This window comes from Amblyomma americanum, chromosome 10, assembly GCF_052857255.1.
Source record: "Amblyomma americanum isolate KBUSLIRL-KWMA chromosome 10, ASM5285725v1, whole genome shotgun sequence".
Classification (NCBI taxonomy): Eukaryota; Metazoa; Arthropoda; class Arachnida; order Ixodida; family Ixodidae; genus Amblyomma; species Amblyomma americanum.
The window spans coordinates 6,486,113-6,512,968 of NC_135506.1; the positions used below are offsets into that span (position 1 = coordinate 6,486,113).

General features: G+C 50.8%; 1 protein-coding gene across 6 annotated transcripts in view; it reads right to left on the reverse strand.

Annotated features, from left to right (window-relative positions):
* mon2 (Mon2 homolog, regulator of endosome-to-Golgi trafficking) overlaps nucleotides 1-26,856 on the reverse strand; it is a 210,372-nt gene that overhangs the window by 36,902 nt on the left and 146,614 nt on the right. For all 6 annotated transcript variants that reach the window (XM_077640316.1, XM_077640318.1, XM_077640317.1 and 3 more), the window contains 2 exons: nucleotides 13,661-13,778; nucleotides 11,986-12,052 (listed from right to left, as the gene is read on the reverse strand). In XM_077640316.1, coding sequence (XP_077496442.1) covers nucleotides 11,986-12,052; nucleotides 13,661-13,778 — 185 coding nt within the window. The remainder of the gene's footprint in view (nucleotides 1-11,985; nucleotides 12,053-13,660; nucleotides 13,779-26,856) is intronic.

Consider the following 26,856-nt stretch of genomic DNA (forward strand, 5'->3'; position numbering starts at 1 on the left):
ACTGTCCCAGCTGCAGATTCTGTGGTGGGCACGCTACCCTATCCCACATCGCGTGGGCCTGCCCTATCACCCCCTAATTCCCTTAATCACTACCGAGGTGCAGTGGGAGGCTGCGCTGAGCAGCTCGGAGCAGGACCTTCAGGCTCAGCTCGTCCGACGGGCTGGCTGGGTCGCCGAGGTGCATCCGCAGGGTTGACCTGCAGCTGAAGGAGAGGGCCTCCCATTCAGCCGATTGCATTGTCAGTCCATGCCGCTTTTTGTGTGTGTGGTGCCTGGAGCTGCCACAGCTGGTCACTGATGGATGGCTCCACGCGACCTGTGTCGCCGGCATGAGCGGCAACACGATGAACACTTCCTAGGCATACGCGTCGAGCGCCTGACAGCCAGCGCCGCGCCGCGCCGCGAAGGACTTCGAAAAGGGGCGCGCGTCTCCATGTTTCTGGGGCTGGCTCGCTCCTCGTATCGAGCCGAATCGAAAGAATTGGATGAAGGAGATGAAAGCAGTGAACCAAGATTGAGGACCTCCATGTACCAACTGTCGTAAGGACAACACCTTCAATTGTGGGTAAGCGCCAATCTACAAGGGCAAAACAACGGCAACAAGAACATCGATTTGTCATCCGAGCCTGCGTGAAAAAAGGCTCTACACAAAATATTTGCACTGATTAAAAGATCACCTCGGGACATTGCCTCGGTTATTCAGGTGTAACACGGAGTAACCCAGCAGCCTTTTGCACAATGTCTACAGCGGCAACAAGGGAAATGAGTGTGCGGATTCAGCGGTACCTTTATAGCACGGCTGCTGAACGTCGAAACGCACTCGTTTATAAGGACACTGCACGCCCCTGCCTACTACCAGATGCATGGCCGACTCATCGGAGGCTCCCATGCAGATGGAAGGCGGCCGGTCCCAGCTGCCGGTGGCAAATGCTGGCCAGGTTGGCCCGCCCGAGCGGAGCCGTGGATACTCGGCGAGGAGAAGGTGTCAAAAAGGGTGCTGCGACAGAGAGTGCCTGGCTGCGGCGTGGCACCTCAGATCTCTTCAGTGTCTTCCCGCCCCGCGTTGCGCCTTTGGGTTGGAGTGCACACACTGCTGCAGGCCTGCTTTGCTGCGAGATAGCGCAGGCACCCCAACGAGTGAAGCGCGGTCGGACGGTGCAGGTAACGAGGGTGGACCTTCGCCAGCGTCCCGGAATGGAACATGGTCGGTGGCTGAGGGCAGTTCCCCGAGGTACTGGGGAAGTGCCAAAGTCACCGAATGGGAGGCTTCCTGGCAGAGGACAGCTCCCCGAGGTACAGGGGAGGTGCAGGCGCCAGGAGCGGACCTCCAGGAGAGGAACGGCACAGAGTGCGAATGGAACGGTTGGTGGCAGAGTGCTGCTTCCCGAGGCACTGGGGAGCATGGCACGATCGCGATTCCGTCGTCGCACTCAATTGCATAGTAGGAAGGAAGGCGTCTTACTCTGCCGCACGTGACTGAGTGGGTTGCTCCGACTGTAAGCGGAGCGAACCTGGCTGAGTACCATTGCCATCTTTTTTTTTACGGTGTACAATATCCAAAAGACATTAGCAAAGTTAGTGGAGAAATAAGCATACAGGCCTACAATGCAGAACTCCGTATTAACCTTGACCTGCAACCGGCGCTGTACTATACTAAGTACGCGTTCGCATTGTGTCCATCGCATTGTACACTCTAAATACGAATTAGCATATGTGGCAGCAAAAAAGAAGTGATCCTCTGGCGCTTTTCCTTTTAGGGGCAGGATATTCTGCCCAAGCCCTGCAGTAGATTTTTCATCACTAAAAATCCGAAATACTTCCGGTTGTTTTCAACACAAATTCCTTCTTCCAAACACGTGAAGTTCTAGCAGTAACATAGATTTTAACCGAGGTTTTAACCTCCCCTATTTCATAACCTCACGACCTCTGGTGTTGATTTAAGTCTCCCTTTACAAAATTTCTTTAGAAATGGACTGTTCATTGACTACTGTCTATAAAGTCTATAGACTCTCTATAGACAAACCCTAGAGAACAGTCTGTAGGCAATACAAATCCTATAGACAATCTATAGATTTATGGCCATACACTTCTATTAGACTTGTCTATAGAGAGTATAAAGGCTATGGATATACAGAAAGAAACATCTATAGGAAGAAAATAGGGTGTATAAGAAGTATACAGAATGTCTATAGACCATTTTTGCAAGAATCCTCCCATTGCTAACCGCATCAAATTACTATGCTTTGCGGTAGGAATTGCCAATAGCAAGCAGGGAGTACGCCCTTTTTACTGCTATACATCGTAATTCCTGTTTCGAGTGTACACTGGTCATTCTTTTCTCCGCGAAGCCAAACGAACGACAAACGGGCAGGGAGCGATGCGAATCGGGAAGCGAACAAAGTGCTGTGAATCAGCGAGCCCGCCGTGACGTCGTCCAGAGAAATGCCGCGACGACAACGATGGCGCACGCTTCGCATCGGCGGCCTCTGCAGCAGCTCCCAGCGAGCGCACGCTGCTGCAAGGGCAGACCGAATGCCCCCGTCGTCTTGAGTGGAGGAGGCTGCGCAGCTGTTCCGAGTCGCTGCTGGCCGCACAACGAACGGCTGCCGTCGCCTAAAGGTGTGGCGAGTCATAAACAGCTCGGTCCTCCCATACACACAGCCCCGCCAGACAGCGGCGGCTTCGCGCCTTGTCTCGCTGAAACCGGGAGAGTTGAATCGTTACACACACCCAGCGAATCCTTTGGAAGATGAGTAACGGCGTATTCCAACCGGCGATCCGGAGCACGTTTCTTTCTCTCCGCAAACAGAAAAGCGTGCTTGAACCGGTGATTTGGATTCGAATCCAGAGCTTTTATTGGCCGAGACGGATTTTGTGCTCCTTCGACATATCATGGTTCTGCTCAGGATTGACGATTGGAATATGCCTCAAGTTCCGTCCACTGCGATGAAAATGCTTTCGTTCAAAGCTAGACGGAGGCAGGAGGCTGCAACCCGAGCACTCCTTGGCCGACACTTGTGGCCACTAGATGGCGCCTCGTGTGCCAGCGTCGCCGTGCAGCGGTGCGCTACATTGAGGCACCCAACGGCAAAGCGAGTGGGAAAATGATGGCTCAAAGGCTGCAGGGCGGTTACGTAAGGTTACAAATTCAAGATTAAAGAATGCACTTGTAGATGATACCGTTAAGTCTGACGGAATGCTTAAAGAAATACAAAGAGAAAATAAGCCGACCATGGTGGCAACTGCCACCACCACGTTTATATATTATAATTGGTTTTTCGGGGGTAAGGAAATGGCGCAGTATCTGTCTCATACATCGTTGGACACCTGAACCGCGCCGTAAGGGAAGGGTAAAGGAGGGAGTGAAAGAAGAAAGGAAGAGAGGTGCCGTAGTGGAGGGCTCCGGAATAATTTCGACCACCTGGGGATCTTTAACGTGCACTGACATCGCACAGCACACGGGCGCCTTCGAGTTTTTCCTCCATAAAAACGCAGCCGCCGCGGTCGGGCTCGAACCCGGCTGCGTTTTTATGGAGGAAAAACGCGAAGCCGCTTTTTCAAAGGGGACGCTCCTATCTTCCATCCATCTTCATTCCCCTACCAGACAAAATGGAGGAATTAAGTGGGCGCGGTGCTTTTTGCCATTTTACTCCTCCCCTTTTTACACTGCGTTGCCAGCCCAAGATCAGCGCGTCTTTGTACGGAACAGCCCAAGAAGCCGGCACCCTTGCAACATGGAAGACATTTTCGACAGACGGAAACAGTTGCCGTAAACATCTATCCCAGCTCATGCAGCCAAGCGGCTACAAAGTAAACACGTAAACGGCTCGCAAGACGTAACGGTAAATCCTTCCGATTCTATTCCGTTCTTATCGCGTCGCCTCAAGAAAGGACGAAGCACGAACAAACAGAAGGGAATCGCTGCACATCCGTCCCATCAAGCATCCCGGCCCAGAAGCCTCAAGTCTTGGAAAGTTCCGAAAGTCCGCGAAAGCAAACCGTCCGGGTCTCGTACCCCTCCGCCGCGCTAGGAACAACCGCTCCTACCAAGTGAGCTAACCAGCTTGAGTAGAGGATGAGGCACTGTGAGGCAGAATTAGGTAAAATGGGAGTAACTGAATCACTTAGTCCCGGCGAAGAACGATTCCTCCATGGGAAGACTATGGCCGATGTCCCTTTTCAGTTAGTCCCAGGGCATAATATTATGGTAGCCCTTTTGGGAATAACAGTCAATCTTTAAAAAGATCTGCCATCTGCAGGGTTTGATGATGGTGACTGTGGATTTTTATGGCGTACGGGCATATGGGGGCAATGATGCCCCAAGCACAAGGTGCTTTCACCTTCTCAGGTGGGGTCAAAAACTTATTCCCCAAGCATTTCACCTTAAAAAGAAACCGAGCACCAGGCCAGGGAAGAGCTTGTACCCATTGTGTCATCGGTGGGTGCCCGGCGGCACTGGGAATCGAACCCCGCACCTCCAGCATGCGAGGCGGATGCTGAAACTACTAGGCCACCGCTGCGGTCCAACTGTGGGGTTTTAGGACCCCAAGCGACACATGGGCTGTGAGGGACTCCGTAGTAGAGGGCTCCGGATTAATTTAGAAACCATAGTGGTCTTCAACGCTCGCTGACAACGCACAGCACACGAGCGTTTCAATATTTAACCGGCATCGAAATGTGGCCGCGATGTTAGGATGAGCAGCTGAACGCCAAAGCCACTCAGCCAGCAACTCTTTCAGGGAGTAATATGGCAGGTCTTTTAGGGAATAATGGTAATTCTTTCAGGGCGTAATCGTCAATCTTTTAGGAAGAAGGTTGTGGCAACGGAGTCAGCTAGTCCCCTAATACAGAACATCCGCAGCATTTCAAGCCCATTCCGACTCGGGGTTCGGAGCGATAGGTAGGCTATATCAATTGAATGCCGCATCGACGCTAGTCCGACGTGCTAAGGTCAGTCCTCTAATGCGGCGCAGACCTCAAGGCAGCGAAAGGACTTACAATGCATGCAGAATAGTGATTCTAACCAAATAAATACAAAGCTGCGCATACCATTCCTGAACAAGGTTCATGGTTAAAGGCCGGGCGTTAATTGCAATGACACCCCTTGCCCGCTGGGGAAGCCACAGCTGGCGAAAGGTAAAGCACTGGAATTCGCTGGTTTAATGGCCGCAGGGGGCGAAGAAAGGCCAAACGCTCCCGGAGAGCTACGGCATTATACTCTTAATGCTCACGGGACTTAAAAGCTATTTATATGACGGTAATCGTTAAACGGCATTAGATATCGCGGTGGGCAAACGGTTAATGCCTTTACACCAGGGCATCGACGAAAAATACTCCGGGAGCAGTGGACTAAAGAGCAGCGACCTCCCGGGTGCGGCATTAAGCTAATCAGAGACTTAATTCCCGGAAAGGCTGTCCGCTCGCAAGGGCAAATCATAATTGGTTGACGCGCCTCGGTTAAATTACGTCACTGAGCTGCCCTCATTGGTCAGTGCACGGGCTCCGTGGGCTAATCACAATGGTCCACAGCTTTGAACAGCATCCACGAGGTTGCTTGGCGCTATTCACTGATTTTCTTTATTTTTTTTTGCGCGTAAGGGCGGCTAGTGACGTGAGAGCGGAGGAAATTTTCAAGAGCGAATAAAGGCAAGATAGATGCGACTAAGGAGTTGGAAGGCATAGAACAATGATCGTCGCGCGCAGTTTGTAACGGTCGGTAGCGACGGTGCGTGTGTGTCCTTGGAAGGCGAACATAAATCAATTACGAGCAGTGTAATCCCCCCCCCCCCCCCCCCCACCGGCTGCACGGTGTTTTTGCACACAAGAGCGCAGCCATTTTATCGAGTTAGGGAAAAAAAAACAACGAAAAAGCGACGCGTCGACAGGTCCAAATGGCGGCGCACGTGGCACCTGGCACCTCAGGCGCATCGGCGAAAATAAATGCCGAGAAAGGCCGACAGACAGAGACGGTGAAGTATATGGTCAAACGGCAACAGGGAGAACGACAGAACTCGCAGAGGAAACGAAGACCCTACTCTTACCTCGAAACAAACAAAGAGGAAAAAAAGAGCGAAGAAAGACAAAGAACAGGTGGCTGGCGAGACGAACGTTCGACAGAGACAGAATAACCGAGCAGGACTAAATAAAAATAAAGCCGAGCGCTCTGCATTGTTCAGTGGCTCGCGCGGCGGGAGCACGTGTCTAATCGATAACTAACGCGCGTTCAGGCGAAATTTTACCGCGCATACAATGCAGGCAGCAAGCACTATACGGTTCGAAGGAGACCGCTCACTCGGGCTCAAAATGGAGCTTGCTTCGGGCCGGGCCGAATTAGAAAAGGCTGCTCGCGCGTACGCTGCAGGGCTAATATTTTGTCAAATTTCACTTCGCGTTCATTTCAGTTGGTCGCGGCGAAGGCAACAAAAGATGGAAAAGCAAACGACCAATCACAAGATACGGCCGGTTTGGAAGAGGCGCCGCCACATCCAGTCCGGCCGATCCTCCACAAGGACAAGTGCTCCGCCGATTGGTCCCGCAACCACCGCACCCTCTTTCCCGAGATGGCACTGGAGCGCACTGAGCTCACAGGCGTGCCAGACGCGTGGTCGTGCTCCGTCATTCGGTTCACCAGTGCGGAATGGGCATGGCCACGCTCCTGCCACGACCAACGTGACGTCCCCTCACGAACTACGTCATTGGGAGCAGCAACCAATGACAGAGGACCACGTGGAACGAAAACGAAATGAAGTGAGTTTAGCGAAAAAACGGGACACGAGAAGGAACAGCCGAGCAGCGCTCGTGCAGTCAGCCGTTGCTTCTCGTGTCCCCCTTATGCGCTAAATTCACTTCAATGGAAAACCAACTGGTCCAACTTGATGCGCTAACGAAATGAAACTCCATTAAAAGGCACCCCAGAAACGAGCATCGGGATTCCGCTTGAACGACTTGACAGGGGCGGAGTAACGCTGTCCTGTCCTGTCCTGTCCAGCAACGCCGGAAAGCGCCGACTGATTACAATGAGAGGTGGAACTGGTTCAGAAGGGCACCTTGCCTTCGCTGTTGTAGAGTTTAGGGGTACAAGAGTGCCCGATCCGCTGTGCCCTGTGTACGTGACACACAGCTATCTTTGCAAGTCAACAAGAGCCGGAAAGAAAAAAAAAACGAAGAAAGGAACAGCCTCCACGCACTGGCTATCTCCGCAGAACGCCGCTGCCTCGACGCACACAGGAAAGCGGTGTGTGTGCGCTCTGCACTCGTTGACATCGTGGCCCCCTGTTTCCCCTGGTAGCCTAGCTGCGTGCGTTGCGCCCCGCTGTAGACATCTCGCCGATAACAGGCGCCTATCCAAAGGTCCGCAACAACCGCGGTTGCAATTACGGACGCCCCCGCAACTTCCGCGTCGGGCTCGGCCGGGGTCGTGTTGCTGCATGTTATACTATACACATACGGTATGTCGCTGTGATAACTACATATCAGATTTTCTTTGGGGGAAAAAAAAATAAGAAGCCGCCGTCTCAAGGTGAGCGAACACTCCCGAGCGAACGTCGAACAGACGACGTGGCCGCCAGCTGGCTTCTGCACGCCACAATCTAAATACGAACGCGCCTGTAAGAGAGTGTAAAAAGGGTGTAAACTGTCACGTAAGGTAGTGCGGCCAGCTTACTTTCTTTATAATCCTTTCTGTTCATAGTGACGTGCATGCCTCGCCCCGCCGTCAATAAATGTGCGCGCCTCTTCGCACTACCAACGCGTTCTGTGCGCGAAACGCTGACTTCGTTGCCGAGGGCACTGCAGCATAAAGGCCACAAATAGTTTAGTCTGGTGAGCCGTCAGCGCAAGCTTCTTCCTCAAAATAATCTCGCAGCAGGCATCCTGCATTTCTAGCAGCTGACACTACGGTCTTGCTTCGATAGATAAGGTGGAAAAAAGGCCTTTCATACAATCGCGTGTTCGCGATTGGCGTGCAGCAGTGAAAATTGTTCACATTCTTGCACTTTGTATCACACGCGCGATACGACGAGCATTACAGAGTTAGAACGAGAACAAAAAAAAAGAGAGAATATGGGTGTCCGACACGCACCGAATATTTCATTCCATCGATTCGCGGAGCGCGTTGATAAGACGCCCAGCAGCCACGCATTATGCGACGGCGCGGTCACGGGTCGCGACCGCGAGCGACAGGAGAGCGGAAGCACGGGTGGGTGAAGTTGCGTCACGCGACACGACCGATAAGAAAATGAAGTGCCGTGATAACGACTGCTGTCGCACTGGAGCACACCGAGGCTACGTACTGAACTATACGCCAAAACGGCGATCGTCGATCGCCGCATGCTACTGCCGTGTAGCATGCCTTTTAGACACTCTAAGAAACAGAATGAGTTTGGTTTGGTTTATGGGAGTTTAACGTCCCAAAGCGACTCAGGCTATGAGAGACGCCGTAGGGAAGGGCTCCGGAAATTTCGACCACCTCGGGTTCTTTAACGTGCACTGACATCGCACAGTGCACGGGCCCCTACAATTTCGCCTCCATTGAGATTTGACCGCCGCGGCCGGGATCGAACCCGCGTCTTTCGGGCCAGCAGCCGAGCGCCATAACCACTCAGCCATCGCGGCGGCTAAAACAGAATGAGTGAAAAGTGCGTAAGATAACCTCTGACGCATTCCTCTCCCTTTGAGCTAGAGAATAAATTACTCGCTCTTTACTCCATATAGGTGTATTAGTTACCCACAGTCAAGACGCGCATTTCCTAGCTTTGAAGGAGCGAAGCAAAGAAAACTGAACCGGACGACGCCCAGTTTTGTTGGAGGCAAGAGGCTGCGAGTCCCGCTCGAAATCTTCGCACCAAGAGACGGATACCACCACGATCGCTGCGCATGCGTTAATGTTTGTGAGTGGAGATGATGCCTACAGCTGTGTTTAGGCACGCGGGAACATTAACATGAGTGCCTAAGCACATTGTGCTTTGTAAAGAAGGGTTGTGATTGCCGCTTCTATAGCGCACTTTGCCTCCCAAGTCTTGAACGGTTGCACTTCAAAAAAATGCGGAACAATGTTTCTTAGATACCTTATGGCGAGCGTATACCAAATAGGCCTAGTGGAGCAGAGCTCTGAATCCGGAAAGGAGCACAAAATCCACCTCGACCAATGAGAACTCTTTTACTGGACCTCTCAGAAAATATAAAAACAACATAACGGGTGATTTCGATTTCAATCCAAATCACCCATTGCAGCCCGTTTTCTGGTTCGCGGAAAAAGTGCTCCGCATCGCCCTGTGCTTGCAGAAACTCGCGGTGGGATCGACCTATACTGTTTCCCTTGCGATCGCTAGCGCTGAACTATACGCAGTGCCGCAGCATCCGCCTCGTATGCGGGAGGTGCGAGGTTCGATCCCCGATGCGGCCGGGCACCCACCGGTATTCCAAAGGTCACAACCTTTCGCCTGACCTGGTGGTCGGCTTCTCCGGGGCGAAGTGCCTAAGTCAACCAAACATGAAACGATCGGGCTCCTCACACTTTTATTCTCCGAGGGCCCTAACTACGAGGCGAAATGACAAAAAAAAATCGGGTCGTTGACCCCGCCCCGAGTAGACTGAAAGCGTAAGCCACGAAGGTCCAGTTGCGCGCGCGCCATTAAAATCAGAACACCATCAGCATCGTCATCAGGTTGAAAACATGTCACCAGAGTTGATAAATAGCCACAGGTTGTCGGCGCAACTGAGTGACGTTGCAGTTGACTTTTCTGCAGCACCGCTGGGAAGAAAGGACGCAACAACTCTGGAAACTGCCACTGCAACGTGTCACGGTCCCGCGGCCTGCCTTTCAATGTACTTGTTTTATGTCAGGGTCATTAAACTGAACGCGGCTTTGCCGTGGATAACTGCATGAGCGCTGAGCGCAGCGGCAGGTCCGATTCGTATACGCTGACGTTACGGAGAAAACTGCTAAACGCCGGTTCTACGTATGGCGCTCGCAAGTGCAGTGACTCCGAGGCGGAGTACACAAGTGCCAATGCACAGCGTAGCGTTAGCGTTAAGTGCATTTAAGTCGCTCGGGGAGATTGAGAAAGCGAGTGAAAGAGGCAGCGTAGTTAGTCCCCTGCTAGTTAACACAGGAAAGCGCAACTGAGCGAGGTCACAGCTCCGCAACCGTTACACGAGAGTGGAATGTCCACATTATCGCATAGGTGCAAACGATTTCACAGCATTTACGCTTTTCGCGCACATCAAGAAATTCAGCGAGGGATAGCGCAAACACTGTTAGTATTAATTTCTTACATCTCTGCCCCTTTCAGCTCTCCCTTACTCTTTTCCTTCGCGGTGCGGTGCAGCGTTCATTCACTATAACACTGCTACCACGCCTCTCCTGATTATTAAGGGTGTACGAATAACCGAAATTGGCTCGGTTTATGGACTTTTAACATCCCACACCGAATCAGGCTTCGAAGAACGCCGTAGTGGACGTCTCCGGATAATATAGACCATCTTTCGTGTACTTACATCACACAGTACACGGGCCGGAAGTATTTCGCTTCGAGCGAAATGCGACCGCCGTGGCCAGGAGAATAATCAAAATTTTCGAATAGCTAATTGAACATCCTTTTAATCGATTAACTGTACGAATGAAATAGAGCATGTACAAAATTATTCGAAAGCCGAATCGAATTCGCTGCCAAGTTTTCGAATAATTAGCACGAAGATCGAATTTTTTTTTTTCGACTACTGTTACAAAAGCAAGGCCCACTCCGACGCCGAGATCCGTGCTGTGCAGGAAGCAGGGCTCAGCGCTGCGACGTTGTCGATTCATGTCGCGGCATTCATGCTCATTCAAAATAAGGCGACACGACAGGGTTCAGCCAGGTTTAACGAACCCTGTCTTCAACAAGGAGGTGCATGATCTTGTGGCGGGAACAGCGCAGCACGAGACAAAGAAGGAAGAGGTGGCACACAGGTGTGTCCCGCCTCTCCCTTCTTTGTCTCGTGCTGCGCTGTTCCCGCCACAAGGTGCTGCCTTCAAGCCCGATATCAGACACTCGAACTCTCGTCCATCCCAGGAACTGAGATGAGGCGCGTTTGTCCACAGACGACATCAGAAGCAAAGGTGATCTCTCTACGCGTATGACAGGGCGGTCATAGAGGTAATATACGGACTCTGTGAGGCGTGTCCCACAACTGAAATCAGTACTGCGTCTTTCGGCCACAACACCTTTAATTCCATGACACTGAGCGCCGCCGCTAGCGCTTTGGTGTTTTACACGGAAATTCCTTTAGTACGAATACTGGCACAAGTAAACATAATCTCTCAAATGTTCGATCCGCCTTCGATTAAGTTTTTCACTGTTCGATTCGTATTCGACTCGATAGCAAAGCTAGCTTATTCATATTCGATTCGGTTTCGGAGAAGTACTATCCGCAAACAGCTCCTTGTAACTACCTGTAAACCCTACGCAGACGGACGTGCTCTGTGACTTCGACAGAGGAAAGGCGCTCGTGCCTTGAGGTAAGCCATGAAACAATTGCGAAGCGTCACCAGCGCAGACAGCCGATGCTGCTATCTCAGTTCACCCGTTGCAGCGGGGTACGTCAACGGTAACCGTTATCGCTGTCAAAGAACGGAGTGCGCCGCCGCCCGTAGCGCAACGGGTGATAAGCATCAGTTCGGATTGGAGTATTCCAAGTTCGAATCCTGGTAGGGGTTTTTCTTCTTTTAGGCCTGTGCTCAAGAGGAGGTCACGTGATCGCAGACCGGCCGAAGCCACGCTGTTGCGGAGGGCGTGGCAGTAACAGCTCTCGCTGTAAAAAGCCCGGGAACCGCGGTACCTCCCCGCGCTCGCCTGCGCCTGACCGTTAGTTCGCGATTGTACATGAACACAAGGCGCCTCCGAGTTCACTCTAGCAGCTTACGACCGTGTACGTCCACCAATGCGTGTCTCAAGACGGAGCAAAGTCTTGTCGCACGGTGCAACCAGGAAGAGACACGCTGCTCACCTGGACGAGAAGAGGAACTCCTCCAGCGTCGTGGCCAGGTCCGACCAAAGGTCCTTGAAGTAGGCCTCTGCGCACACAGACACAGGCAAAGATAAGCAGTGTGAGCTAAGGCTGCGCACAATAACACGCCCACTCTTGCACACATGCAGGCAACGAGAGTGCTCATGGGATACTAGAAACAGAGCGGTGAAAACAGACGAAGAAAAAACGAGGTGCATATGGGACAGCGCTGTACTCACAACTGTGTGCCTGCGTGCCTCGCTGTTCTTAGCATGGCTTCATCGCTCTCTTTTTAGTACACCAAGCAAGTTCACCAAGTCACCCACCATCCTTGTTACTATGCAGTGTTCCCTGGAACACGTCTCGTTCCCGATGGGGGACACAGGTGCGACTTACACGCCTTCCTTCGCTCCGTCCGCTACGTTTTCCGTTACGGACGCAGAAACACAGGACCACTAAACTCTGCTTCCGCTGCTGCTTCTTCTCTTTGCTTGTTACAGACGGATCTTGTTAATTCGAACTTCCGGCTCACACGAACTCAGGCCCTGGTCCGGTCAGCATCAGGTGTATTAGCCTTAATTCGAACGCCACGTAAATTAAATAAATTTTCGGCATCTGTCAAGCAGGAATCATCGAGAGTTAACTATATATATATATCACAATAATGATGTTCACTCCCCCTTTTCCTCGTCCGCTAGCCTGTTGACAAAGGTCCATGCTCCAATCCTCTTCCCCACGCGCAGTCTTCGCAGACGAGCAGTTTTTCGGTGTTAATTAAAACACATCACTTAAATAGCGCCCTCTATTCTGGCTCGCTGGCGTCGCTACACAGAGGAAATGACTGTTCGATGCTAACGCGCGGTGATGTGTCCCACCTTCTGTTGGACCGCCTTGGCTTCGCCACCGGACGTTCCGAGATCGCACCCTTGAACTACAACTCCCTGCTAGCAAGTGATTCTATAGGTGTTTGCATGCAAGATATGGCTCCTTTAGTGGTCTGATGAGAGCAATGCGAGGTGACTGACGACCGTGTAGTCATTGAAGACTGATTGCTCCTCGTTACCGTCTCTCATGGCCATGCGCCTTGATTGCCTAACGAAGGACTTTCAACTCAACTTAAAAAGCGCCTGACAATCGTTGGAGCCAGCGCGGAGAAGCGCCGCACTAAGAGCTCGCAGTCGAAATAAGTCACGAGTTCTCCACTACGGCGTGCCATTTAGCCCACCAAGTCGATTTCCCATGTGATACGAAATAACTTTATTTTCAACTTTCTCATCATTATAGTTACCATCATCGGGGTTATGGCCACGAAAATGTCCGCGCTTCACAGCTACCGACGTGTAAGCTGATTCTAAAGTGTCATTCCAATTTTTCTTGAGACGCCTTGCAAGTAAGCGCCACACACAAAATGATAACAAATGCCGCAATTTTCGCCTTTCTCTGGGCGAACAAGAGAAACCGATAGCTCAACACTCAGCCCTTAATCAAAGAAGGGTCAACAATGTGCGTTTTGCCAAAAATGGGCAAAACAATGGGCGCATTTGCCACCTCCACGCGAGAACTTGGGCCACGAGCCGACGCGTTCGTGGCAGAAAGCCGAGCAACGCACGATCTCGTTCGCGCCAGTTCAGGCAAGATATGCAAGGAGATAGGCGCGAGTGGGAGAAAGGCCAACCGTTGTTGTGGGCGATGGGCAGACCGACCCGGAGCACGGCGAGCAGTGACGTCACGGCCAGCTTCCACGTCGATTGGCTCGGGCAGTTGTACTTCATGGACAGGGGCACGTGCAGTGTCTGCAGCAGAGAGAAAGAAGAGGAAAGAAAAAAAAAAGAACCGTGAGGGGGCGACGAAGAATCCGACAAACAGTGGACTAAAGGAAAATTAGCCAGGCAGAGATTTCGTTTTGCATATTGGGTGCATACTGTGTCCGGCTCCTAGGCGAAAAGGTCGGGGGCTCGAACCCCAGCCGCAACGGCTGTGAGATGTGGGAGCTGTGAGCCACCCACAGCGGCGTTCCTCACAGCCGGCGTGCAGTCTCGGAACGTTTAAGCCCCGCGTTCCATATTAGGCATTTCATTCGGTTTTCATGCAGTGCGAAAAGTTAGGGTAAGCTGAAATGTCACTGTACGCGTTGCAAGAGAACTTGCGCTAGCGAGAGCTCGTTTCAAGCAATAACGGCGGAGGGTGACGAACACAGTCAAAGACACACAAATATTTGCTAGTCATATTTTTCCTTCGTCTACATCAAGCCACCACTTCTGGTTGCGACAACCTGCCAGCAACGGTGCAGAGACCACTTTACGCAGCCAGGGGTCCGTGCTAAGGGGGCACACCTGTAGATACCGCTGAGACATTTGTACCGGTGGGTTTATTGTGACGAGACTGCGTGTATTATATCATCTATGTTCTCCTTTTTCTTTAAGTTAACTGTAGCCAGCCGTAGCCAGCCGTAGCCATGCCGCATCTCTTCGGGAGATGGGAACAGCGTTCAGCTGCATGCGCAGCTTTCTACCCTTAACCCTCAGCCATCGGTATCAAGACTGACTGAATGATTGACATTTGACGCACTAAATGAATATATCTTCACGCATAAATTACAACGCTATAGTGTTACTGGCATTTCCCCGGCGCGGACTGAATACGTTATAACAGGGGTGTTCCCACCGGGGTGCAGGAAGAGCGTAGTGTCCGCGAAGCGGCGGTTGCTTGCATCACGTCACCGACACTTTATACGCCCACCTCGTGGTTCCTGCCTCATCGCACTCCCTTCCGCACTGCCGACAGGAACAGAGTCGCCCGGTGACGTCACGACATGTGCAGCGCGCTGCCGCTCCTTCCCTTCCGAACGACAATATCCGCGCCCGCACGTCGCCGCCCCATTTCAACGTCCGCCACATCCGCCGCACCGCGAGCCCTTCGACGGGCAGTTGCACAGTCCGAAGAGGAAGAACAAGAATTAGAAAAAAAAGAACAAGAATCTTTATCTCATGGTGCACTGCCAGAGTTGGACTCGGTGATACCATGGAATTGAACAAGTCCCGGGGTGTCGCCTCATCCTGGAAAACAGGGCCGACGCTTAACGCTAGTTGAGGTCATGCTAGATTGCACTAGCCGAGGTTCAAGCAGACTGGGAAAGATCGCTGTGGAAGCGACGAAAACGGGCACCCCCAAACATGAAAGCACCGGTCACTTCCTATATGCGCATTCCAATTAGGGGACCCCCTCAACTAAGAGGCAAGTGGCCACCCTGGTATATTAGTTCGGCAACTCTCCTATACGCGCTTTACAGTTAAGGGAGAGGGTGGCTAGCACAAGACACGGTTAATTGGAGATCAGAGGAAGTGTGTTTTCTCCTGGAGTGGACGCAATAGATGGCCGGATGATGTCTGGGGTCTGCTTCCCGTGGCTCTTAGTCTTGATGCAACCGCAACGCTTGTCTTATGCGTTTGACTGCAACTAGCCGGCCCGCCAAAGTTAGGGCTAGAGTCAAAGGTCCACAGGCAGTAACATTTTATACAGTTTTGTCAGTTACTGCTTTTCGATTATGGGCAATAGGATAAGGCACGTGAGAAGGACGGAACGCAGTGCGAAATTTACATGTCGTGCGTTGGCTCCCGAGAGGACTCCACACTGCACGGTATCCCAGTGGTAGATGTAAGATTCTCGAAGGAAAAAAAATAAATCTCGAAGCAATGCTAACGGTCTACAGGCGCCTACGAGAGGCTATTAACGTCCGCAGCTCTCAACGTGATTGAGACATTACTGTTACCTCGTTCCTCAAATGAGCCGTCTTTTCCAAAAAGTAACCAGGTTACTATATTTTGTTTCTTAGCAGTGTAAGTGAAAACTTGTGAGCACCACTCGAGATCCGAATATGTGTAAGGTAAGGAGAACCCTTGTCCTCACCTTTGGAGACCCTTCGGCCTTTAGGGGTGCCGTAAAGGCGCCACTTTACGGCTGAGAATCGAATCCCATTGCCTGGTTACTTGGTAAAGACAGTGCGAAGTACCCGCCGGTGTAATTGCTGCGTTAGCTGGAGGGCGCTTGAAAACAGTCAGCAATAAAAATTTCCGGGTAAACTCTTCGCATCTCCGGGTTCCGCAAACAGGGACGCAACAACAACAGCAGCACATCTCAGCCGTTTACAGAGACACGCAAGGCACGTTTCCGACGTCTCTACGAAACATGAGAGAAGGGGCCGTGGAACAAAGCGAGCACCGGCGGTGTTGGGGATATTACAAAGCTCCCCGGCTGCAGGAAAAACTCAACCCGCGAAGGCCAGGGTCGGAAAAAGCGCGCTCGTATCAGTAGCACGTAGGACCGTTGAAGGCGACGTCATGCGCTGGCGCCGAGCTCGCCATTTGGCGCTGCTGTATCGGAACCACAGATCACGATCAGAAGCCTGGAGTCGCTATTTCAAGGGGGCCTATATACGAGTCGCGTAGATGGGTCGTCATCTCGAGGAAAGGAAAGAAAAAAAACGCAGTAACTATCTCACTCGAGGTGGACACCTGGGCCGCGTCACGAGGGAAAAGGACGACAGAGGGAGAAAGAGTAGCCGCGCGGCCCTTACAAAATAGGTCTATAGACAGTCTATAGACTCCTTATAGACTTTACTGCCTTCGTATAGACATTTCTTTCTGTCCATTCGTAGTATACAGACAAGTTTACTAAATATGTATGGCCATAAATCTATAGATTGTCTATAGGATTAATACTGCCTATAGACGCTCTAGGGCTTTTCTTAAAGCGAAATTTATTGCCCTAGGGCATCAATGATGGGTGAAGGTGTGATGAATGATGTAGTAGAGATTGAATGAATGGGAAAAGGTTAGCTGATTTGACGCAGTCCAGTAGAGAACGATGGTACAGTCCCTGCGTCCAGGCAATGTATGAAGCAGGGTTGCTTGGTGAAAGATCTCAAGGGCTTGTCTATGGAGAGTATAGACTTTATAGACCGAAGTCTACGGGCAGTCTACAGACTGTCTAAAGAAAATTTTGTAAGGAGGCGGAGGCCTGACCAATTTTTTAATGCGCACTGATATAACAGGGGTGTTCTTTCACTACGTCGTCATCATCATCAACAACCTAAGTACACCCACTGCAGGACAGAGGTCTCTCCCATGTATTTTCAATTAATCCTGTCCTGTGCCAGCCGCGCCCACCGTACGCCCGCAAACTTATCTCATCCGCCCACTTAACTTTCTTCCGCCCCCCTGCTATGCTTGCCTTCTCTTGAAATCCGATCCGTTACCCTTGAGGACCAGCGGTTATCTTGCCTTCGCATTACATGCCCTGAAAAAGCCCATTTTTTCCTCCTGATTTTGACTACGTGTCGGCGTGTTCGTCCCCCGTCTCTTGATGTCACATCTATAATTTTCCTCTCCATAGTTCGCTCGCTATGGAACTAGGGAAAGGAAAATGATAGAAGTAACCTTAAAAGAAGCATTTCGCATGCGTCGTAATGCGACACTCGTGGCCGCTAGGTTCCAACCAACGCTGTTTTCTGGCTCAGCGCACGAAAAAAGGTAGCCACTGGGCCACCTACGCGGGCGCCCTGAACGAATCCTGGGCAGATACTGTTCAATTGGCTTGATTAGCCATTTGAGACGCTAAGCACACGACTGTATGGGCAGCGAATTTACAGATTTTTTTTTTCAAATAGTGATTTCTTTCTTTTCATCGCTTCTGGCGAATACGGCATCTTTCATATCGCAAACAGAATGCTTTTATATGCAAACTGCAGCGAACCCACTAAATTATAATACTCGAAAAACTATAAGCTTAGCAGCATGCCATCTGCCATTTTCACGTAGACAGACATCGCAACCACTATTACCATCATGTTTTTTTTCTTTTTACTGCTGGCGTAAGATGCACTTTCGAAACTGAAAGAGATGGTGTTCGATGATGCGCGGTGCGTACGTAAAGGCGATATTTAGCAGTTTTAGTCCCTCTGTACTAAGATAAACACGGTAACTACGGCAACTGCTACCGTGCGGCAGATATGGCTATAGCAAGCCTGGCAACGGTAGAAATGACAACGCCTTACCATATTTGCCGCAGGCCTGTCCAGATACGCTCAAACTGTCTATTAGCTTAACAGTGGCCCGTTAGGCGACTGCTTCGCCTGAGCCTCATAAAGAGACACTAAGGAAAACCCCCACGAAATAGTGTCCTCAGTAAAAACTGATTCTCGGGCACTTTCTGGCTATGCTGAGATCTTTCCAACAACGCACTTATCACAGAGAAAGTCAGATTTAAAAAATCTTCCCGCCAGTCAATTCAGACCCTTGCCGCCCTTACCGAAAAGAACGGGTTGCCGCAGTTTCGAAGCGAATGCAAGTGTAGCGTAGGCTCAGGGATCCGCACAGAAAACAACTGTCGACGCCCCCACAGTTTAGTTGCCAAATCGGCCGGCGATGGCGCCACCTGTATTTTTAATATTGGCCTCACCTAGCTCGCAACAGCTCCGTTTTCATTGAGAGTGATCTCTGTCAATACAGGGACTTCAATTTGTCCCCTGAGTCTCTTGAATAGAACGAAAACGTCTCTACACTGCACCATAAGGCCAGTGACCTCTGAAAACCTCCGAGAGTATTTGCGCCCATGATACATCACCTCTCCGGTGTTTACTAGACAAATCCTGACGTTTCATGTTACAATATGCCACCATTATACCGCGACATTTAGAAAATGTGTTTTTCACATGCCTGTAAAAAATAACCCTCGGTGTTGTTCGCTTGAAAGATAACAAATCGGCTTCTTGACTCCTGGATATACTGCCAAGGCGGAAAGACACTTAGAGGCGAAATTACCAGCGGCGCCGGGAAGCCGCGTAAACAATGCCGCGAGCAACGCCCGCGTCGAGGAAATGCCGGCTCATCGCCTCCCCGTAACGGCGGGAAATAAGAACGCGTTGCCAGCGGCCAACAACGGTTCGCGCAACCACCAGCCAACACACACACCAGCAGGTGGGATTACCCGCCACGCGACGCTGGCGCCGCCGTCTTGCGTCGACACGACGGAGGAGGCGTGTCGGCACTCTCGTTTGCTTTTTCCTCCTTGGCAGCTATATCGGTGCTGCAGGGACCGAAACCGGCGTGCAATGTCGTCTTCGCCGAACTGGATCCGGTCGCTATCTTTCCTCGCAACCGATGCGCTTTCGAGAATGGGCCCCGTTCGACGTGACGCCACTTACCAACATGCACGACGTATACTGCAATCACCGAATGCTTACACCGGACACGCTCCCCCCCCCCCTCTCTCTCTCTCTCTCTCTGCTGCCCGCTTCACGGGCGCCGCTGTAGCGGTCGCTGCAAGGCCGGGTCACAGGGAACGTTCGCATACACAGTCGCCGCCGCACGAAGATTACGGAATCCGTCACGGCACATGCGGACCAGTTCTTTCTACCGTGCTCGTTCTTTCTTTATTTTCTTTTTTTTTTTAAAGGAGAGTTCCAAAATCTTTCTTCGCAAACTGCTACGCCCCCGCCGCGGTGGCTCAGTGGTTAGGGCGCTCGACTACTGATCCGGAGTTCCCGGGTTCGAACCCGACCACGGCGGCTGCGTTTTTATGGAGGAAAAACGCTAAGGCGCCCGTGTGCTATGCGGTGTCAGTGCACGTTAAAGATCCCCAGGTGGTCGAAATTATTCCGGAGCCCTCCACTACGGCACCTCCTTCTTCCTTTCTTCTTTCACTCCCTTCCTTATCCCTTCCCATACGGCGCGGTTCAGGTGTCCAACGATATATGAGACAGATACTGCGCCATTTCCTTTCCCCCAAAAAACCAATTATTATTACTAAACTGCTACGCGGAAGCTGTCGTGGTGCGCATGCGCGACAAAAGAAACCAGAACACGCACCGTAAGGACATCATGTTTACGGAATAAACAGAAAACTGAGTTTCCTCAAAGTCAACGCACGCATCTTGAAATTTAAAAGCTCAGTACGTAGGCACTCGACTCCGCGGCTAACGCTGTGCACATTCTAATACGTCGCAGGCTGTGCGTCAGGTCAACGGAAAAAAAAAAAAAACGAGTCCGTTTTTATTGTTCGAGCACGGGATATTTAAGTCGAAATTATACGGACGAGAAAATAAATTAAACGGAGAGTGCCCCCGTGGATACCGAGGGCAGGAAAACGTAATCGTCGCGCGGCCGACAGATGGAGCAACGAGCTCAGGAAATCTGCTGCTGCAACTTGGTCTGGGAGAGACGTCCGTCCCACACTGTATGTCCTCAACACGGCAGACAACCAAGACGTTGACGACGAGGCTGCCGTGTTCCGTACAATTTTTCGGCCGACTGCACAACAGAGGAGCTCAGCTCGGGGTACCAAGCTTAATAACGCTCGGGATCCGTTCTGAACTGCAAGGTTCGGGAAGGCACTTAAGACCGGTTCACTACATACTTCGAGAGCGCGCTCAAGTTAGGTCGTGATCTAGTTTGCGTTTAACCAGAACCCTGTCGGGACCACAAAGGAGGAGGAGGATAATAATTTGCCGGCATACAGTCGGAATGGAGTAGGTCACAACGGGTGGAATTATTCGCCGAGGATCCCACTGGAGGCTGCAGCTGCCCTGGTTCTTGCTATAAAGTTCCGCTCATCCTCAAGGCGAGAGCTGGCCACGAACTCGTCCCAGTGCTCCTTAGTGGGTTGGCTAATTCTAGGAATTGCGTCGTTTTGATGACATACCATGTGATATGTGTCGGAGATTTCCGCGCAGAACGGGCACTTATTGCTTTATAGCACAGGGTGGATTTTACTGAGACGACAGATTGTCTAGGTCTCCATATGATAGTCTCACCTTCCCTGGTCAGGGATTTGTTCAGCTTGGGGCAACTTTTTGTACACAGTTTCTGTAATATGCGGCAATTTCACTGAGTAAAGCCGAGTCAAATCATCTGGAAAGGTAATGAGGGCTAAACTACAAACGTGCGCAGAACACGCGCCAGTACATTCGCAAGCAATACAGGGGCGTCCAAATTATGCTTTACGGATTTTTAACAAAAACACCAAGAGATCGCGGCGGCTGCGTTTTTATGGAGGCAAAACGCTAAGGCGCCCGTGTGCTGTGCGATGTCAGTGCAGGTTAACGATCCCCAGGTGGCCGAAATTATTCGGGAGCCCTCCACTACGGCACCTCTCTCTTCCTTTCTTCTTTCACTCCCTCCTTTATCCCTTACCTTACGGCGCGGTTCAGGTGTCCAACGATATATGAGACAGATATATACTGCGCCATTTCCTTTCCCCCCAAAAAACAGTTATTATTAAAACACCAAGAGCGCTAAAAAAAGTCAGCATTGTAACTAGGTAATGCGGCCATGCGGACACCAACCGTGTGAAAGATTGCGATCGCCACCTGAGCAATTAACTAAGATCCATTAAGTCCATTTTTATTTCCCGCAGTTAGCGTGCAAGTTTATGCTGAAAACTCAGAGGCAGTGGCATCCAAAGGCTGTTCTAATTCGTACAATTTTAGTAACGCGCCTGTGTCCTGACATATGGACGTCTAAAATTGTAGCCCAAACCATGTAATTACGCATGCGAGATCGCGGTGCTCGACATGAATGCCCTGCCTTTATAAAAATGGTGTATGGACAGTCTATAGACTTCTTATAGACTATTTCCTTCCTATAGATATTTCTTTTTATTTATAGGGAAGAATCTAATAAAAGTGTACGGCCATTAATTTAGATTCTATAGACTGTCTATAGGATTTGTACTGCCGATAGGGTTTTTGTCCATAGACAGTTTATAGACTTTATCGACAAAAGTCTATGGACAGTGTACAAACGGTCTAAAAAACAGTGTAAGGGTGACGTGACGCAGTCGTTGCGCATGGCGCTTCGCTCTTGGCCAGAAGTGTGGTTTCGATATGTCAGACCGCATGCGAAGCCGGCACCGCGTCTTATCACCCACTCTTAGAAGCAATCGTTGAAAGAAACAGCGCTCGCCCCGACACGGCCGGCGCAGTGATTCTTCGGTTACACTGGCCCGAACGGAGAGTTATCGCCGTCGTCTGCAACTCCGCATTCTACAGCTCCCGGGTTCGAACCCGACCGCGGCGGCAGCGTTTTTATGGAGGAAAAACGCTAAGGCGCCCGTGTGCTGTGCGATGTCAGTGCACGTTAAAGATCCCCAGGTGGTCGAAATTATTCCGGAGCCCTCCACTACGGCACCCCTTTCTTCCTTTATCCTTTCACTCCCTCCTTTATCCCTTCCCTTACGGCGCGGTTCAGGTGTCCAACGATATATGAGACAGATACTGCGCCATTTCCTTTCCCCAAAAATCAATTATTAATTATTATTACAGCTTGCCAGGCGAAGCACCGCATCCGCACCGGCTGCTCCACACCACGGAGGAGCGAGCCTCACGCTCAGTGCCGCGGTCCCGCATACACACACAATCACGTGGTTCGGGCTGAAATTTGAGACGCGCACATCTCAGGACTCAGGCGCGTCACAAAAATTGCACAAAATAGAATTGTGCTTGAACGACACTGCCCTTTAAATCTTCAATATAAATATGCACTCTAACTGCAGTGAATAAAAAGAGTTGATTACTTTTTATATAATTATTGATGCGACGATGACAATTTCTTCTTACTGTGTGTCCGCCTGGCCGCGTAACCCGCTTACAATAATGGCTTTTGCGTAGTGCGCTTGGTATTTTCTTTTTAATCCATAAAGCCTAATTTTGACCACCCTGTAGAATTATTCGAACAAACGTACTCGGCAGCAATCTGCGTTACAGACGGCACCCGGCAACTGAATACGTTACCGCTGCGCTTGTACAGTACAGCTGATAACCGCAACACAGACTACAGTTGGTTAATTTACATCCCATTGTGTAGCTTAGTAACGTTAGCATCAACACTCTGATCTGAGCAAAAATGACACATCTTGCGCTGTAAGACTCAAAATGCAAGACCAAATAGACGCAACCGAGCCGCAGGGTGGCTTCACGGATGGTTTTATGTGGTTTAACGTCTCAAATCAATTTACGCTAAGAGAGGCGCCGTAGTGGAGCTTCGGATAGGTGTTTTTATTATTTTATGGGGGTTATGACGTCCCGAAGCGACTCAGGCTCTGAGGGACGCTGTAGTGAAGGGCTCCGGAAATTTCGACCACCTGGGGTTCTTTGACGTGTACTGACATCGCGCGGTACACGGGCCTCTAGAGTTTCGCCCCCATCGAAATTCGACCACCGCGGCCAGGATCGGACCCGCGTCTTTCGTGTCCGCAGCGGAGCGCCATAACAACTGAGCCACTGCGGCGGAGGTAGTTTCGCGGACGTTTTCTTTTTATGCCGACGCTCTTTGCATTCATTAAGTGGACGCCACATAATGCTGTCACCGCAGTTCGCATAAACAATGCCATGCTGTAAGAATACCTAGCCCACTGAGCAGGATCTCAATGTTGGAAGATCACCGACAACGCACGACTGCGTTCCTTCGAGGTCAAAACCACTGCTGCGCAGTGCACCTCGCTATACAAATATATGCCTACCAACTTGCGCTTAGAACAGAACTGTGGAGAAGGGTCGAGATGCCTCGCTTGTCTCTACGTCTCTATAGGAAGCGACGTTAATGACACCGGCACGTTATCTTGTCGCCGCAGCTAGAAGAGTTCCTCGTTCAGGCAACGACAAAAGGAGGCGTAGTCGATGCCAAATCACAAAGGATGCCTGAAGAATAGATTTAAGTCGATGGCTGTACCAGAGACCGCGCTAAGTCCTTGGAAAGGACAAAAGCCTCCATAACCCTCCAACTAACCCTGCCATGAGCCAGCTGCGGTCACCTTATCCCCGCATAACTTCCTAATCTCAACCGCCCACCTAATTCAGTGACACCCCCCTCCTACTCTTGCCTTCTCTTGGGAATACCATGATTCCGTTACCTGAAAGGACCAGCGGTTATCTTGCCTTCGCATTACATGACCTCCTAACCTCCCCATGACCATTTCTTCCTAGTGACTTCGACTACGATATCATTAACTCGCCTTTCTTCACTGATACACTATGCTCTCTTCTTGTCTCTTAACGTTACGCCTGTCATTTTCATTTCCACAGCTTGATAGGCTGCGTCTTCAATTTAATTTCGAGGGCTTTTGTCAGCGCCGAAGTTTCTGCCCCATAGATGAGCAACGGCAAAGTAATCCAATGTGATTAAGAAATCTGCCAACTCAATCTAACTGGGCATTCGGAGTGAATACGCAGCTCTAACGTGAGAAGGGACAGGAAGTAGCACCAGCGCTCCGCCGTTAGACGCAGTGCTTCCCTAGCGAGCTCATTATAGGGACTATCCTGACAGGAGCGAAGCGCCATTTGTCAGGGCGTGCTACGAAGTGCGTCAAGTGCTTCGATAAGAATATCGATTAGCGTCATTGTATAAAGGCTCACGCGGAAGTCGTTACGCACAATCATTTCTTTTATGAAAGAAGGCACCTGGCCAGTAACGGTCACCGTACCCGACATCGCAGTTAATCTCATTCAAGCCGAAAACACGGAGAATAGCGAGCGAGGATAAATAACACGTGTCTCCGCTTCGCGTGGGACTTTACACCGTTGCAAACCCTCCGCTATGAGTGACGTCAAAGTGGACCGAAGAAATAAAAACAGCGATACGGACACAGTGAAAAGTGGTCAGCGTCGTTGTTTGCGGCTCCAGACATTCGGCACGCTTTAATCTACACACTCAAGTGGTCCCGGCAACATCGTGCCACGGCAGAGAAAACACGAAATAATCTTTCCGCTCCGTCTGCTGCTAGAAGGAATGAAAAAGGGGTTAAAACTGCCAGCCGCGTATCTTGCCACTCAGTACGTTCCACGAAAACAACCTGGAAAAGCGTACCAACTCCCACGGATTCTGGTTAGAAGACGACAGTATATCTGCAGCTTCGTATCCTTGCCGTCAATGCTCTACTGGCCACAGCCGCGGCTGAAAATCGAAAATATTCTCACTAGCGGCCTGTGAAAGTAAGCCGGACTGCATGCCTCGAATTTAGGCTGCCTGCGCAGAAGCGTATAGAGGGGAAATGCCAGCGCTTCCGCCACACGATCGCCTGGTCCGTAAACTTTCGACGCCGAGTGTATACGTACTTGTCCCCGAGCAGTGAGACCCGTCGAGTTATAGATTCAAGATCGTAATAATCTCTGTTTCGCCCCAGAGGACAGCGATAAGTTACGAGTCAGGGAGGGGGAAGTCTGGAGGGGAAGCCCACGCCTTTCCCTAAGCAAAATCCAAGAACCAAAGGGGGACCGATTCATTTTATTATTATTATTTTCAAACGCCTTCCGGAGGACAGCTCGAGATATCGCGGCGTGGTCGGACCGGGGCGTTCGAGCGCTGCAGCTCAGCCCCACCCGCCCCATGCTGCACCCAACTCGAGGGAGGCTTCCTCCTTGCGCCAATTGCACAATCGCTCCCGCCCCGTGTTGTCTCGTTCCGCGGGATCGCGGAGCGCGCATCGAAATCAAGTGCCCGCAATGGCACGGCGTGGCGATGTTTCGCCGTAGGCACCGCAAAACAGGAAACGAAGCAGCAGCATCAGCAGCGACTACGGCTGCGTGCGCGACGGCACGTGTGGGTTGGGGAGTGAGGGGCCACTTGGAGCGCGCGCACGCGCGTCATAGAAGCGGCTATAAATGCGCGCGCCAACGAGCGACGCCCCTCCGCATAGTACGGTGCAGTGCCGGAGAAGCTACGGCACTGCCCTAAGACACACCCTCGCTACCCAGCTGCGAAATCAGCGCACCTGTTTATTTGAACCCCGTAACATTCGCCGCATCGCGCGAGATACAAAATATAAAAATGTGAATAATTTCAGTTTCTGTTCGCGCAGCTGCACAGATTGATAACGTAACTGCCGCAACAGCCTTTTCCAACGTACTTATCTAAGCAAATCTAAACCGCGAGCTGCTACAGTCGGATACAACTCAAGTCTGCAGTGAAGCTCCGCCCACATGCAGGACCACCGAACAGAATTCCTCCGTTAATCTAAATAAGATGCTCACCAATTGTAGACGAAATTACAAGCTCAAGTATTTCGTTACCCCTGGCTTCTTTGATACACACAGTCAAACATTTAAAAATGATTTCGTACACTGCTGAGGCTGGTCACCGGGAAAATACAGGACGCCGCAGACCGTGGTCCACTGTTATCATGTGCTATTTTCATAAGTTGCATCCTACTATAAAGATGCTTGGAGCGTGTTGAAAGATGAGTTCACGCAAAAGCTATAGCTTTAATATATCTCCCAGTTTAGTTTACATCTCTGCCATGAACTTTTATCCGAGGTTCTCAATGTCTGCGCATTACAGGGTTAAGAGCAAACTATAAGCAAGGGTTCACACTTGGAACTTCTCTGACGTTCAGTGTCGCGTCGATATAGGATAAAACTTTATCCAGGTGGGCCCATAAGGTGAAAAGACCACCTCGATTGAGCCCTTAATAAAAGAACAACGAACAGATGAAGAAAAGTACAACCTCCATGTAAATACACGGGGCTTCCATACAGTGACGTTTCATTTGGAAGCGTCCCTCAGAATCTGTCGAAAGGGATATCATTATGGAGTTTCGGGGAACTTTAAGAAGCGAAATTGTCTCACTTTTTCCAAACTGGAGGACTTTTCAAGCTGTTGCAAGCAGAAAAGGGGCCTCAAATAGGGATTTTTGGGTCCAGCTGTAGGGAATTTTGGAACGAGGGAATGGAATATCACTGCCTCCTCCATTGGAGCTCTCGTAAGAAGGGGAAGTAGACGAGGAAGCAGATATCGTCGATGTAATGCATCAGCCAAGCTTCTGCGCGATCTGCCGTTGTATATTAGATATTATATACGCATTTTTATAGAATGAGCACGATAC